Source organism: Medicago truncatula, chromosome 3 (genome assembly GCF_003473485.1).
Source record: "Medicago truncatula cultivar Jemalong A17 chromosome 3, MtrunA17r5.0-ANR, whole genome shotgun sequence".
NCBI lineage: Eukaryota > Viridiplantae > Streptophyta > Magnoliopsida > Fabales > Fabaceae > Medicago > Medicago truncatula.
Window position 1 is genome coordinate 58,179,754 of NC_053044.1, and position 15,366 is coordinate 58,195,119.

General features: G+C 31.6%; 3 protein-coding genes across 3 annotated transcripts; 2 read left to right on the forward strand and 1 right to left on the reverse strand.

Moving 5' to 3' along the window:
- Nucleotides 1-333: 333 nt before the first annotated feature.
- Nucleotides 334-5,059, reverse strand: LOC11421532 (phosphatidylinositol/phosphatidylcholine transfer protein SFH8). The gene is made up of 14 exons (XM_003603920.4): nucleotides 4,690-5,059; nucleotides 4,302-4,605; nucleotides 4,112-4,211; nucleotides 3,514-3,780; nucleotides 3,344-3,421; nucleotides 3,112-3,213; nucleotides 2,971-3,020; nucleotides 2,784-2,883; nucleotides 2,598-2,696; nucleotides 2,362-2,475; nucleotides 1,961-2,090; nucleotides 1,080-1,477; nucleotides 794-868; nucleotides 334-695 (listed from the first exon to the last, which is right to left on the reverse strand). Exons 1-14 carry the CDS (start codon nucleotides 4,721-4,723, stop codon nucleotides 675-677), a joined length of 1,872 nt encoding a protein of 623 aa, XP_003603968.1. The 5' UTR covers nucleotides 4,724-5,059; the 3' UTR covers nucleotides 334-674.
- Nucleotides 5,060-9,171: 4,112 nt separating this feature from the next.
- LOC11420439 (lamin-like protein) lies at nucleotides 9,172-9,829 on the forward strand. Its single transcript, XM_003603922.2, has 2 exons — nucleotides 9,172-9,373; nucleotides 9,466-9,829. Exons 1-2 carry the CDS (start codon nucleotides 9,193-9,195, stop codon nucleotides 9,786-9,788), a joined length of 504 nt encoding a protein of 167 aa, XP_003603970.1. The 5' UTR covers nucleotides 9,172-9,192; the 3' UTR covers nucleotides 9,789-9,829.
- Nucleotides 9,830-13,250: 3,421 nt separating this feature from the next.
- On the forward strand, nucleotides 13,251-14,633 carry LOC11420440 (bZIP transcription factor 11). Its single transcript, XM_003603923.3, has one exon. It carries the CDS (start codon nucleotides 13,856-13,858, stop codon nucleotides 14,321-14,323), a length of 468 nt encoding a protein of 155 aa, XP_003603971.2. The 5' UTR covers nucleotides 13,251-13,855; the 3' UTR covers nucleotides 14,324-14,633.
- The last annotated feature ends 733 nt before the right edge of the window (nucleotides 14,634-15,366 follow it).

Consider the following 15,366-nt stretch of genomic DNA (forward strand, 5'->3'; position numbering starts at 1 on the left):
CATATGTTTTGGCATGGCAGTCATTTCGGAAACAGCAATTCATAAATGCAGCACATGTATGTCGCATAGCCTAGTCTCCAATATATTCTTTTGACCAGCTCTCTCTGCAGCTGCAGCTGCAACAGCAACAGCAACAGCAACTGCAACTAGATCTTATTAAAGATATTGACTTTTGATACCAACCAACTTCTGTGTTGTTTTTCGGTGCCTCAAAAGCTCCGCTGTATTATAAATAATTAAAAACACTCCTTTTTTTTTCCTTTTGTACGCATTAGAAGAACGCGTGCTTGTAAACCAAATAACCAAAACACACTGGAAGCAAACACGCATGAATAAACAATAGGGCAACGTTTTACTTCTGTATATACAAAAACCAGTGGACAAAGATAAGCAAGAAATCGTGCAAACAACTAAAGCTTTTCAACCATGGAAAACAAACCAGATACAAGGACAAACAAAAACTGAAAGAGCTTGTGTTTCACAAGCTAGCAAAGATGCTATTCTGGATATACACACATTTGAAGTAATTATCCGCTTAGTTTTACTCATAGTACACTGAAAAACAGTGGATAGAGTTACAACATCGGTACAACGGTTCGAAGTATAAGTACAACTGTGATCGTGCTGGGAGAAACATCCTCCTCTGTGGAGCATCTTTCTATCAGCCATATAGCTCACCAGCAAAACTTCTTTTTCTGATTGAAACAAAGAAAATGAGGCAGAAATATCAGAAATCTGAAAAATGCACCTTTAAAATGTTAACTTTACTAAGAAAATACAGATGCCAACTTACCCGTAACTTGGCTTCTTCTTGGCGGTCTATGTAAGCAAGCAGCTCTTCTTGCCTCATTAACGCTTCGTAGAGAGCCTGTGCATAATCCAGAAAAAAACATATATTAGGGCCCATCTTTGATAACAAACCTAGGAGTATTTTGTTCACATCATCACTATACCATGCCATCTTGAAGATAGTAAGAATAAGAGGAAAAGAAGAAAAACATGTATCTTATGTACTCGGCTATTATAAAACTCGTATCCATTACTTCGCTTGATGTTAAACAAAAATATTGCCATCCTACCTTTTTAGTAGCAATTAACTCTGCTTCCAAAGCATCCACCCGGCAGACCGCAGCATTCAACAATTCCGCCTTCTCGTAAGGCATTTCAGATGGCTTAGATTGTAGTGTGTCAACCTTCTCTTCAAGCTCACCTAACCTTTTCAGCAAGGAGGGAAAGAGATTTTCCTCTGTCTGTGCTTGGCTTGTTGAAGGAAGAACTTCCATGTTTGTTGTCTCGAGAGTTGGTTCTGAAATTCTCTGATCATCATTAGATGATATTGCAGGAAGTTTGTTGGTCATGCGGCAAGCAACTTGACGGAAAAGAGCAAATAATGTCAGGAAGAAGGCAGCGAGGGCTACCCAAGCCCGAGCTTTAATTCCTTCTGGAGTGTTTTGTATGTCAGGAAGAGGACGAGTTCCTGCATTGGAAATCCGATTAAACTTTTGCTGGAGAAAATTACTTTTAATAATTAAAATCAAGAAACCAAGCATGGCTATCAAGCACTACGTCTCCTAAAAGCTCGAACTCTTTTATACAAGTCAAAGAATGGTTTAGACCTCTAACAGACCCACTCATCAAAAGCCTTTTTGAAATTTACATGCAAATGAAATCCAGATACTATATGAATGATCCATAATTGTCAATCAGCGTGGAGTAGCCAACCCCAAAAAGGCTATAGCACAATATAAATAATTCATACTACAACCATGAATGCTAAATTGAGGTTGTAATGGTGTGGCATAGTCTAGACCACAGACACAATCATCAAAAACCGATGTCATAATTAACAAAATATCATACTAGTAGAACTATTTGTCCAATTGGGTGAAATTTTAGTGAATAAGCAAAATAAGAAGATTCATTAAAAGGGTGCGTCAATAAATACAAAGAAACCACCAACCTTTGAAGGTGTGAGACCTCTGTAGAGATGTTTGCCTCTTCCATTCAGCATCAACAGGTTTGTCTACCATTGGAACATATTCATCGTACCCAGACATGTTAGCATAACTTGCCTTTCCTGCTATCTTAGCCTGACAAATAACAGAATGTGAACGAGTATTATAGCTGAAACAGAAAAGGGAAAATTCTCTGAACAGGTTTTCTTAATGTTACTTTGATTATCATCATCATCATCACAATATCTGCAAATATCGTGGACTGCAACAAACAACAACCAAGGTCTTTTTTTCACTATATGTAATCAGCTACATGGATCAAGAAACACCACAATGTCCTGTCAGATTAGTTATTTATTATATATTTTGAAGTAAATAGCAATTTGTAGAATAGGTCAAGACTTACCTCCTCACGAACAGGGGTCAGTCTAAGGTGTGAATAGCTCTTCATTGCTTTTGGAGAAGCTATATCTTCAGCTTCTGACCCTGATTCGGCGGTAGATGTATCACTTCCTTTTACCTGTTAGGTAAGAGTAACAAAAGTAAGAATGATGTATGATAAATAGACCACTGAGAAAAATATGTGAAGCACCAAATTGGCTCCACTTGATCAAGGCAACAATCAGCCATGCGAAGAGTTACCATTGGGTATCGTGGCTTTGCATATGCAATAACCTTCCCTTCACTGTTGAGAACCTTTACTACTTGTCTTGCCCGCCGTGGTTCGCCATTGAGAACCATCTACAAAAAGTGCAAACACAATCAACTGTCAGCCTATTACAAGTCAGACGGGTATAGTATAAAAATCAACCAAGAATAGCATATGACCTTCAATATTTCAGGATTTTTCCATGGTCCTTTATCAGATCTAAGGCATCCTCCCTCATCTGCACAAGAGCAGGTACCTCCGAGAAATTCCGGCAACTCACTACATTAAGTGCTCAATGTGTTAGGTTAGGCTTTAAAAAAAATGCATTTGTCAATAGAAAAAAAAAATCATGGAGCCATAATGTACCTGGCATCAATTACTTCAAGTAATTTGCTTTGATACTTGTTTCCAAGAACCTAAGTAATGTTTCCAACCAAGGGCAATGTCAGCAACTTATACTATCATCGAAAAGAATTTAAAACAGCTAGAAGATGGCATTTAACTTACGTGGATCTTTGAAGTTGTTTTAGGATCTAGAAAAGACTTGACAGTGCTCCACAACAGTCTAAATCCAGGGCCGGCATTTATGATAAACATTTGGCAGAGTGTCTGTATCAGCACAAACAAAAAAAAAACAGTCATCACACTGGGAATAGTAACAGCTGGAATTCCAAAACCTAGTCATGTAGCGTTCAAAAAGAATAGCAAAAATCAATTTACAGACAATGAGATATCGCACCTCGGGGTAATTGTCACCGTCGACCTTCTGCAGCCGCTGAATGAGTTCACGGGCTGACTTTGTAAAATTCTTAAGGCCCTGAAAATTGAATCATAAAATTAAAATGAATTGAATGATTTAGAACTTTGGCTTTCAGTGAACGCAAAAAGGAATAATTACTAGAAACATACCACTCCTTGAACATCTAAGATTGTGGTGCTTGAATCTATGTGCCTCTTTGCAGCAATAGTGCAAGCAGGAAACTTTATTGCAAAAGATTTCTCAAACTCTTGCACATGGTACTTTACATATCTATCCATAGTTGTAACCTGCATCAGTTTGTTCGGATCAACTTTTCCAAGTCTTTCAATATAAACAGGCCTTCCTTCCTTATCTACACCATGATGGCCATGTGGATAATACTTCACAACTTCATTTAACTCCTTGAACTCAAAATCCTGATGCAAAAGACAACATTAGGTAAGGCAATCAATCACTTCAGGGTATGCTCAAATCCAGGGCTTTGGAAAGGGAAGCTTTAGAGGGCTAAAGTCTATATTCTAACATAACAACATAATAGATGATCATATAACATTTCAACCACACTAAATTCATTTTTAGAAATATATAAATAATAACTTCATTAATTTAGAAAAGAAAAACAAGTTCTCCTCTCAAAAATCATCCTTCCAAACATACCCTAAAAGTCTACATCTTGTTCCATGTGATTAAACCTTGATAAACAGAAGCCAAACAAAACAAAATCCCCAAATTCTATATGCATTTTACCTGCATAATGGTGTCAGCACCAAACTCCCTTCTCCATTGTAGCATGTCAGCCCACATATGCTTTGCTTTTTCAATATCAAATTTCCTTGCTTTCAGAAATCTACAAAATCACAAAAACAATAATTAAACACAACTATATTATAACATCATTAATCAAAATAAGTCGGAATGTAAATAAAAAAATGATCACCTTAACATCATATGGTAATCATCAAAAGCTTGAGGAAGCAACTCATCCATGATCAAAGACTGACGAAAAGCATCAACAGCTTGAAGCTCCTCAACATCTCTAACATCCTCAATTGAAACAGAGCTAACACGTCCATCACTCTTTCTCCTACTACTCTTCTTTCTAAGAGAATGCTTAAACTTGGTTGATGCACTTAAAGCTTTCTTTTTTAAGGATCCAATTCTGGTTCTCCTTTCATCTTCTGAATTTTCAAAATCAGATCTTCTCTCTCGCTTCTCATCACTGCCAGAAAACCCCTCAAAACCTGAAAAAATTCACAAATTCAAACATCAATTACACGAATTGAATACAATCTATGGCGAGAATTGAAAATAGAAGAGGTACTTACAAGGTCTAGCGAAACGATCAAGGGGTCCAGACATTGTAGGAGAGAGTTGAATTAAGAATTGAGAAACCCTAATTTGAATTTGATTGGAAGATTATTGATTTTGTTGTTGTTGTTGTTGTTGTTGTTGTTGTTGCGGGAGAGTAACAAAGTGAGAAGAATTAATTAAATAAAAAAAAGAAAAGAAAGGATGGATGGATCGACAGACAGCTAAAGACAGAGAAAGAGAAAGGGGCGCGTGATTGACGACACTGCCTGCCTGCAGCTGATCAAAGAGAGGCAGAGGTGGGTCCCACTTTCGTTTTGGTACAGTACAGTGTTGTTGTTTCAAATGATAATACTAGTAGTATCATTATAGGGTCAGAGAGAGAGAGTATCCTAGATGAACAGTACTTTAGGAATACTTTGGTTTGTTGCCTCATTCTTCATTCCCTTGCCCTTGGGAGGGACGTTTTCTCAAACTAATTGCACTATTCATGCTTTCAAGTCAATCACCGATCCAAAGATTTTTAATAAATGAAGGTCAAAGTTACAATTTGGGTTAAATATATTTTTAAAATTTTAAAGGTAATTTCCTCTGTCTCATAATAACTAAGTCATTTGTTAAAAATAATATCTTAAAATAACTGAGTCATTTTACTTTTTAATACTCCCTCTGTCCCTATATATAAGACCCTTTTGCCAAAATTACGGGAATTAAGATAGTGAATATTTGTATTAAAGTTGTTTGTAATCACTATTGTTTTTACAATTTTATCCTTTAAGAAAAAAGGTTAGTTTATGTTTTCAACATGTTATTTATTGTTGATTGAAGAAAAAGATGTATAATAAATAGGGACATGTATGTAAAGAAATAATTAATGTAGTTGGAAATAACAAAGGGGTCTTATAAAAAGGGACAAAAAAAATTCTCAAAAGGGTCTTATAATTAGGGACGAAGGGAGTACAATATTAATTACTGTTTTCCTTTTATAACTATATCATTTCCAATTCAATATATTTCACTTTACATTTATGATAGCGCATAATGCACCAATACTTAAGAAGTGCACTTAAAACTATTTTTCTCTCTCATTCATTTATACATTTTTCTTAATACGTGTGCAATGAGTTTTTGACTCGGTTAATCTGAGACGGAGGGAGTAGTTTGTAAGAATAGTCCCTATTTTTTTTTATTTTTTACATAAAATGAATATATTTAGTCATCTAAAATAGTCCCTGTAAAATTCAAATAAGGATTAAAAGCAAATTAAAAATTGTAAGGACTACACTTAAAAGCTTGTAATTTTGTAAGGACTAAAAACATATTTAACCTTAAAAATTTATATAAAATTATTATAAACGTGTAAGTGTGCAAAAATTATACACCTTTCAGTCACTATTATAAACAAAAATTAACATTTTAGATTCATTAATTAATTGATGTATGTGGTCTATAATAAAGATCTTATACATCATTATAATGACTGAAGTTTTGTTTATAATTGCTCTAAAATGTTGATTTTTTATAAATATTTTTCCATTTCTTGCCGAGTATAAAACATACAACCATAATTAATTATTTTTCAACCACCAATGCCATTGCATAACATTTTTCAACAAATATAAAAATAGTTAAAATATAATAGTAGTTTTATGGTCTTGCTAACGACATGTTCTAAGAGAATTGGTTAAATATTTCATAAAAGAAAATTTTATCTTAAAAATAATCGTTATTTTTATCGATATAATAATTTCATCTTAGTTTTGTAATTTTATGTACTATTATGAGTGAACTATGTGAAGACAATAATATCATATAAGTAGGGTCAAACTGTATAAATATCTAATTTTAGATTAAAAATACAATAAACAAGTGGAGGCAAGTAGGGTCGGCCCATTACCTCCTAATTGAATCTATCCTTGTTTATAGTATCGTAAATGTCTATAGAACATTGGTGTTTTTTTCTTTTCTTTTTCTGCTAACAAATGTCTTAATTACATTGTTTCAGGAATTAAAAAAAAAAACTTCGACTTAAAAATACAAATTAAACACACATAATGATTAATGATCATAAGTACACAATTTTTAATAAAAAAAATACTTTTGGATGTTTAAACAATGTTTTAAGAACACTTGTTAACAATTTTTTTCCTTGTATGTTTGATTTCAATTAAAGAGGGGAGGTTGCTTAAACTATCTTAAGAACATTTGTTATATTTTCCTCTTTTTCTTGTATGTTTGATTTCAATTAAAGAGGGGTTAAAATTGATTCTATATGATATAAAATCAATTTTGATATGTATGGATGGGTTAAAGTAGAATTTGTTATGCATGAATCTAGAATTTATAACTTTTGATTTTTACAATCTATTTTATCTTTAAATTTATTGTTTAATTTACTTTTACATAAATATATTCAAACATGGATAATTTTGTATTTAACTCACATTTAATCCCTTAAAAAATCATGTTTAACCAAAATCAATTTTACAAAATCAATTTTTTTAAAATTAATTTATATCACCGTGAAACTAAACAAACACTTAATTTGTTATAAAAACTATGAAAAATGCTAAAGAGCTTATAATGACACAAGTTAAGAAAATCAATATATTAATATTCTCTTGGAAAATGTGAATTCAAATATTTTTTAAAAAAATTATTTTCAATAAAAAAACTTATACTTTTAATATATATAGAACATTTGTTAGCATGATCCGAAAACTATTAATGTCGACTATTTTTTAAATTTTTTGACATTTTTCCTGATATTAGAGCATCACAATTCACAATGGTGAATCTTTCATCTATTTAACATTAAGTTAAATAATCACTTACGTTGTAAAGAAAATAAATTGGATGATTGTAGATAATGATGATTATGGAAGCATTTTATCTCACTTCACTCTTTTACAAGTGGTAAAAACTAAATTGTATTAAAATAAATATTTTTTTTAATGAAATGTAATAATTTAGAGTTCTTTGTGTGATCCATTAGATAGAAAAATTGAGGTGTTAAGTTGGATAAATTATATGTTTTTTTTTTTTACTATTAATAATAAAAAATTCTAAAATAAATTATATGTACATACATATTCCACTTAACCATCCAAAATGGATGCTCCGTTGTAGATAGTCTCCAAAATCTTGACAGTTTAATTAATTATAATTTGTGTGTCAACTATTCTCTTTTTTTGTTGTTGAAAGAATCAACTATTCTTGTGTACAAGTGAATTTAATATTATATTAAATGAGGAGTTTGTCCTTGTGAATTTAACTCAGTTGATAAGAACAGTGCATAATATAGGCAAGATTCGGGGTTAAAACTCGGTCACCATCAAATAAAAAAAATGAGGAGTTTGAGTGTAAAATGGACAATGTTACACTGCTGATGATGAAAGGGTAAAAGAGGAGCAGAGGTATCGTGTCTAACTTGTTTTTTAATTGGTTGTAGGGGTGTATGGTAAAATCTTCCAATCCTCAAAGTCAACATGGGCCTTAGGTACAACACCGCTAACCATGGGCCTAGTGCCAGAATTGGAAATTGCTCTTTAGGCATCCATGAAAGTTGAATCGTAGTTAACAACTGCTCATAACACATTTTAAATTGGGTGATCCAATTTAAAATGTAGCTCAACTATTCTCAAAATATTGACTAATAATCTATTGTTGTTCGGTGGGTGGGTGAGAGCAATCACTAGGCACTTAAAGAGCAATCATCATTCGATTTGCTATTAAAAGCTAATAGATATACCTTACCACTTCTATTAACATTTGGAAAATGCTAACAAATGTCTCTGATGCATTTGTTAATGAATGAAATATACTAAAATCTTCGGTGATGTCAATCCTGATATTGTGTTGATCTATATGATACACACCTTAAAGTTGGTATTTGTTGGTTAGGATGGTAAAAACGTGTTTTTTTTTAATAGTTCCCTAAATCACATTATATCGAATTGGTCCTCGTAGTCTATACGAGGTTTCAATATATTTTCATTGAATATTTATGTTCACAAAACATTATATTTCATAACGAGAGCCAAGATTATTCATGATTTATACTTAGGCCTGCTAGTAAAATATTATTATTTTTGTTGGATTTTATAAATAAAATGGCCACTTATAAAGATAAAAAAAAATCCCGTACATTAAAATTTGTTTGAAACCCTAAAAATTATTGGACCAACTCTAAAATTGATGAGATCCATGATTGAGACGACAGAAAAAATGAGCAAGTTTGTGTGTGATTTTAGCAACTAATTTGTGTGTTGCACCAAATCTGAAAGCATGATCAAAAGTTTGTTTTACTTTGACACAGTAAATAAAAGATGAACTACCCAGATCGATGTTAATTTGAAACTAGAAAAGCATGATGGATAAAACTGTTACAATCACATAAATTTTGGCTTCAATTTTCGTCACACTTGTGACATGAATTTTGCAACTAAATTAAGTTCTCTTTGTCCATTTGAAAATTAAAAAAACTTTAAACTATAGGAACTAGGAAGGTTTTGTAAAGAATGGAAGTTGGTAGAAAAATAATAGTTTGCTTGCTAATGATCATTACAATGGGGTCTTACAGAATAGAAGGCAGAGAACCTGTGTTGCACAGGGTTGGAGGTGGAAGGTATACTTGGGATCCAAAAATTAACTTCACAAATTGGGCAAGTAATGAGCACTTTTACCAGGGTGATTGGCTATGTAAGTTCGTTCCTTCCTGACACATGTTGATTAATATCATTGCAAATATTTATTTATTATTAACTGAAGTGAATTCTCTTTTTTGTAAATAGATTTTGGTTTTGATAAGCACATCTATAATGTTCTTGAGGTGAACAAAACAAATTATGAGAAATGTGTTGATAAGGGCTTCATAAGCAACATCACGAGAGGAGGAAGAGATGTTTTCCAACTCTTAGAGGCAAAGACATATTACTTTCTATGTGGTAGAGGCTTTTGCTTCCATGGAATGAAGGTTGATATTAACGTTGAACCACTCCCACCTGACAATGCCTCTCCAATAGTGCCCGAAAAAGCTTGTTCAACAAGAAAGATGAATCAAATTAAGTTGTCGTCTGTGCTTTTAGTCTTAGCTATGACATGGATCTTCTTGTAGAGAAGACATTAGACATATCAAATTTTATCATTTGCCTTTGATTATTGTTAGCATTTCATCTATATGTTTTAGTTATCATTTGACTGTAATAACAAATGTAATTCAAAATTAAATTTATGTCACTCTATTGTCGTATCATTTGTACATATGCATGTAGTAGTCATGAGAAGCAAAATTTTAATTCTAGACCACGTACAAATTCAAAAGAAACTCGTAACTACCAGTGAATAAGAGAACATATTGGTTGAAACTTATGCAACATGTAATAAAATGTTCTACTTCTACACATACTGAAAGATAATAAATGTTTTTATGGCATTACTTCAACTAAGCAACCAAACACCAAAGTAATTGTATAAGCCTTTGCCATTGTCTCGTGCACAAGTAGCTGAAATAAATTCTAAGCTTAAAATTTTGCAAAATCACTTTGTTTGCAATTTCTACAACCAATAGTAGAAGCCAGAAGGGCTCTTATCCACACTGAAGAAAAATTTATTCAACGGAAGAAAGAACAGCTCACGGAAGGAGTTTGTATGCAAAAGCAAATAAACCTTTTTTTAAGAAAAGTCCCAAAGTTAAACCTTAAGCCAAAAGGAAAAACACAATGGGACTTTTTTTATTTACAAAACATAATGAGACTTTACTCAAGAGTATTTTACTAATGTTGTAAATAAAATAAGGGACATGTTAACTTGTGTCCTTAAGGCACATGATAAGGAACCTAAAAAAGATAACTTTTCATTGAAAAATATAACATTTTAACTTTTAAGATGTTGAATGTACGATTTTTGATATGTATATTTTTATAATGAATTCCTTAACATATATCCTTGAAAGCACAAGTTAGCCTTTACTTTAAAATAAAGTTAGTTAACTTTACTCAAAATTTTCATAGCAAAAAACATTAACTTCTATTTTGGATAGCAATCCGTTAAAAAAAATTGGATAGCAAATTATATTTGAGACTGAAAAAAATATATGTAAACAGATCTTTTATCATTACAATGGTGACTTTTCCCTTTGTTGTTAGAGAATTGCTCTTCTTTCATTTAGAATTGCTAGTTCCCGTAAAAAAAGCCGTGAGTTAATTCACATAGGTGCATTTTTCAACGTGAGTTAACTTACGTTGGACAGGAATGGTGGCGGAACCAGGAGTGGCAAAGGGGAGCCACGGCTTAATTTTTTTTTTATACCCTAAAATTTGGCAGAATTAATTTGGTAAAATTGTAAATGATACCTTAATAAGGCAAATTGTATGGTACATCAAATATATTTGAGTGTACCGATACACCCACTCTTTAAATTAATAGTTAAATGAGTTGTATTTTGAAGAAAAATATATTTTTTTTATCATTTATAATTATAATAACTAAATCTTATTCATAAAAAATGTCAACAAAATAAAATTATTATTTTTTAAATTTTTATCGCTCATAATTGATAACATTCATTATTTTTTACGATAATATTTTTTTTTATGAAATGATGCTTTATAAAATATAACTGTTGACAAAGAGCTATTTATTACATAAAAAATGATCGTTAATTTATTAAATTATAAAGCAGGAGTACTGGTACACCTCACTTTGTGAGTGTACCGTACCGTAGAAGTTCCCCCTTAATAAACCCATTTTTCTTGTCTAGTACACTTAACTTTTCTTCCTTTGCCAATTTCATTTATTTTTGTTCGTTACATATTGTTAAATTGAGAAACAAGATGGGACCTGAGTTTCTAAGAGATAACATGTCAGATTATATTGAAAGTGAAATTAGTGCATGTATTAGTTCCGAGTCAATTATTGATGATTTCAAGTTATTCGAAAAGCGTAAAGTGTAACTTTAAGTATTTAATGATCGACTTTATTTATTACTCATATGTTATATTTAAATTTTGAATGATCGATTTTTGGTTTATTACAACTTAAATATGTTATATTCAATATGGTTTATATATTTTAGTTTATTTTGACGACGACCATCCCAAATTTTTTTCCCGACTCTATCACTTGACATGAATGAGAAAAACAAAAATAGGAGAAGAGCAATTCTCTTGTTACAACTCTGATGCGTGTGGTACCAAGACACAAGATAGCAGCTACAAGCAAGTTTCCAAAGTTGGGCCTTTATTGCTGCAAATAGGTCCAAAAGAGATCCAAAGCCCCATCACATCATATTAATTATGTTAAATAAATATAAAAACCTTCTTCAAGATCTACAAAGATGTGCGGTTTATGGAAAATTTTGCTCCGAAATCATCCTCTAAATTGTTTTTATTTCTTTTTTTAGTTAAATAACGGATTTGTTTTTACATATTTCTACTTTTCTTTCCTATGTTTTGATGATTTCGTCGTCTAAGCATGACGTTGTTTGTTTTTATTTTTTTATATTCTTTTTTTATTTTATGTCTAAGTTTGACGTTTATTTGATTCATGTTATAAGGTTAACTTTGATCCAATCTAGATTCAATCAATGAATTTAACGTCGTCAACGTTACATACCCTAAACCCTAAATGTTGTTATGAATTTACATTCATTTTTATGTTATTAACATAAATGTTGTTATGAATTTGTCCACAATTTTTTTATTTTCTATTCTTAGTAAATTTGAATTGATAATCTACTTTAATGAATGAGTATGGTTTATTTATTGTAAAAAGTGTTTTAACAAAGTGTGCTCAAGGAACAATCCTCGTGTCCTAGATACTAGGGAAGCACTTATTTTGTAAGTTATATCTGAAGTATGAACTAGTATGAATGAAAGAAAGAGGTTAGAAGTTATTGAGAAAATTTCTAGTCTTTCTCCATTTTTTAGGAGATGTATTGCTTCTCTAATTGGAATAAACAATATTTAACATGTTATACTGACTATCTCAAATTCACGCTCAGAAATAAAAAAAAAAATACTACTAAAAACATGCATCAATTTAGTGTTATTATTTTCATGAAAACATCTTTAATTGATAACATAAGCATGCAAGGTATGATCACCACTATGGTAATATAGATCAACAAAAATGAAGACCTATCTATATAACAGGCAAGTCTGACAACTTTATAGTAAAAAAAGCCAACAACTTAATCACATTTGTGGTTGCGAACACACCACCAAATCTTAAACACACATAGTCTTGAGAGTAGCTTTCAAAGGTTAATAAAGTAAAAATGTATAAAATAAGATCTATTGAAATCAACCGTGGAAATGAAACCAATTGTCTGTCTAATAAGTATCTATTTTTTTAATTTAACCGGGTGTTTGGATTTTAAAAAAATATCGGTAATAATGAACGAAGAAGATGCCGTATGGTTTGGAAGTATTTTCAAATAAGACATATTGCGTCCTATGTGATTGCTGGTTACCAGCTGGATCTCTCGATTCGATACTTTGCATTGCATTCTCTTCTTCCCCCATATTCTCTACACCATTATTTATTATTACTTCCTGCACCACTATACTAGTATTTCTTTCTTTCTTTCTAGTTACTTCTTCCACTACTCTCTCTCTCTCTCTATCACTCAAAAAAAAGCAAAATAATTAAGGACCCTCCCTTTTTCTTTTCTTTATTATCTTTTTAGATTTCAATGTACGACTTATATTATTTTTTCATCAACTTGTCTTCCTTTTTGTCCTATAAATTCACTGCTTCAAACTCATTCACTCCTCTTCCACTTTCTCTCTTTTCTTTCTTTTAAGATATTTCTTTTGCTTTTCTTTTTTCTCTTTCAAACCTCTGTTGAAGCTTATAGTTATTTGAAGAAACAATAACATCTTAAATGCATAACATATTGTTATTGATGTTTGAGATTCATGTATCAAATTCTGAGTGAAATCTTCTTTTCTGGTTGTATGATCAATTCTACTGTTAGGCGCAGGACCCATTTAGTTCAATCTTTCTCTGTTGTCTTCCTTTACTGGCTTTACTACGTTTCATGATTTCTATTTTCTAATCCATTTTTATATCTTTATTTTATTTTCAATTTTCTTTCTGCAATTTCTTTCTTTTTTTCTTATTAGTTTCTGGGTCCTGCGTTCTGTTTTTGTGCAAATAACTCTCTCTATCTCACATCACATGGCTTCTTCAAGTGGAACATCTTCAGGCTATTCAACACTTCCAAATTCAGGTTCAGAGGAAGATTTGATGCTTCTGATGGATCAAAGAAAAAGAAAGAGAATGATATCGAACCGCGAATCAGCAAGAAGATCTCGAATGAGGAAACAAAAGCACTTAGATGATCTTGCTGTTCAGTTGAGTCAACTAAGGAATGAGAATCAACAGATTCTAACTTCTGTGAACCTAACAACTCAACGATTCTTAGCTGTTGAATCTGAAAACTCAGTGCTTAGAGCTCAACTGAATGAACTCAACAGCAGATTTGAGTCTTTGAATGAGATCATCAACTTCATGAATGTTGCAAATGGTGTTTTTGAACCTGTTGATAATAATATTAATGAAAATTACTTCAACAACCCTTTGAATATGGGTTATTTGAACCAACCAATCATGGCTTCTGCAGATATGAACATGATACATTATTGAGATGAGAAGAGATCCATTGGGTTTGAAGTTTGATTGAATATGTTGTTGTTGGTGAATGAAGATTACTTACTGCCACAAAAGAAAAAGAGAGAGTTAAGGAATAATGATGAATGTGTACTATAAGTAGTAATAGTGTAATCATAAAAGAGGGGTAAAAGCTAAGCCTGTTAGTGTTAGGTGCTGCTTCTATAAATGTCCCTTCCCTTGTTTCTAGTGTTCACACTTCATGTCAGTATATTAAGGTTGTATTTCTATGATTGTTATTGTTGTTACTTTTCTTCATTATAATATATAATCATATTAATATTGACTATGTTCTCCATTTTATTTTATTTTTATTTTTTAAATTTATTTAGTGTCCCTCTTGCTCAATATGATAGTTTGATGAGTAGACAAAGTTTGAATTTATAATTCATTATTAAAATAGTAAGTTTTGATTTGATTGAACTTAGACATAAGGTATTGCATTCAATTAATCTTCCTATCAGTGGGTTAGTGCGTAAGCATAAAGTTTACTTTTCTAATTTCTCTTTACAGTGTGTTTAAAAAGTGATACAGGAATTAGGTAATTAATTGAGCGTTCACAATTAACACAAAATGATAATTAAGGCATAAGTGAAGAATTAATTAGTATGGGAAATAATTGAATTATTAGTGACACAAGTCAAGTGTATTAGGATTTTCAATAGATTATAAGTAAAATATATTGGGTTTGTATAGAGAGGGAGGGCTCAAGTAATGACTAGAGATACGAATCTTATTGGAAGGAAAAGTCCAAAAGTGAGCAGCAAAAGAAAAGGACAGGTGCTGAAGAGAGTTGGCCATGGCATTGGCACCCAACTTCTCTGATCCTTCAAATGGGAAACACAAACATCTACGGATGCTATGTGTCTTTTTTTTTTTTTTTTTTTTTTTTTAATGTTTCTAACTCCAAATAATTAAGATTATACAATTTATGTGCGTATATATTTAGCAATGCCTAACACTAAGAGCAAGTCCAACCTAAGTAACTTGTTATTTCTTTCGCTTTTAAAAAATTGTTT

What these genes read in the sequence shown, in the direction of transcription:
- LOC11420440 (XM_003603923.3), top strand. Translation starts at nt 13,856, where the DNA reads ATGGCTTCTTCAAGTGGAACATCTTCAGGCTATTCAACACTTCCAAAT.
- LOC11420439 (XM_003603922.2), top strand. Translation starts at nt 9,193, where the DNA reads ATGGAAGTTGGTAGAAAAATAATAGTTTGCTTGCTAATGATCATTACA. An exon ending in TTACCAGGGTGATTGGCTAT is followed by an intron (nt 9,374 to 9,465) that starts GTAAGTTCGTTC and finishes TTTTGTAAATAG; the next exon opens with ATTTTGGTTTTGATAAGCAC.
- LOC11421532 (XM_003603920.4), bottom strand. Translation starts at nt 4,723, where the DNA reads ATGTCTGGACCCCTTGATCGTTTCGCTAGACCTT. An exon ending in TCTTAGATGTTCAAGGAGTG is followed by an intron (nt 3,422 to 3,513) that starts GTATGTTTCTAG and finishes TTCAATTTTCAG; the next exon opens with GGCCTTAAGAATTTTACAAA. An exon ending in TGACCCCTGTTCGTGAGGAG is followed by an intron (nt 2,091 to 2,361) that starts GTAAGTCTTGAC and finishes GTTATTTGTCAG; the next exon opens with GCTAAGATAGCAGGAAAGGC.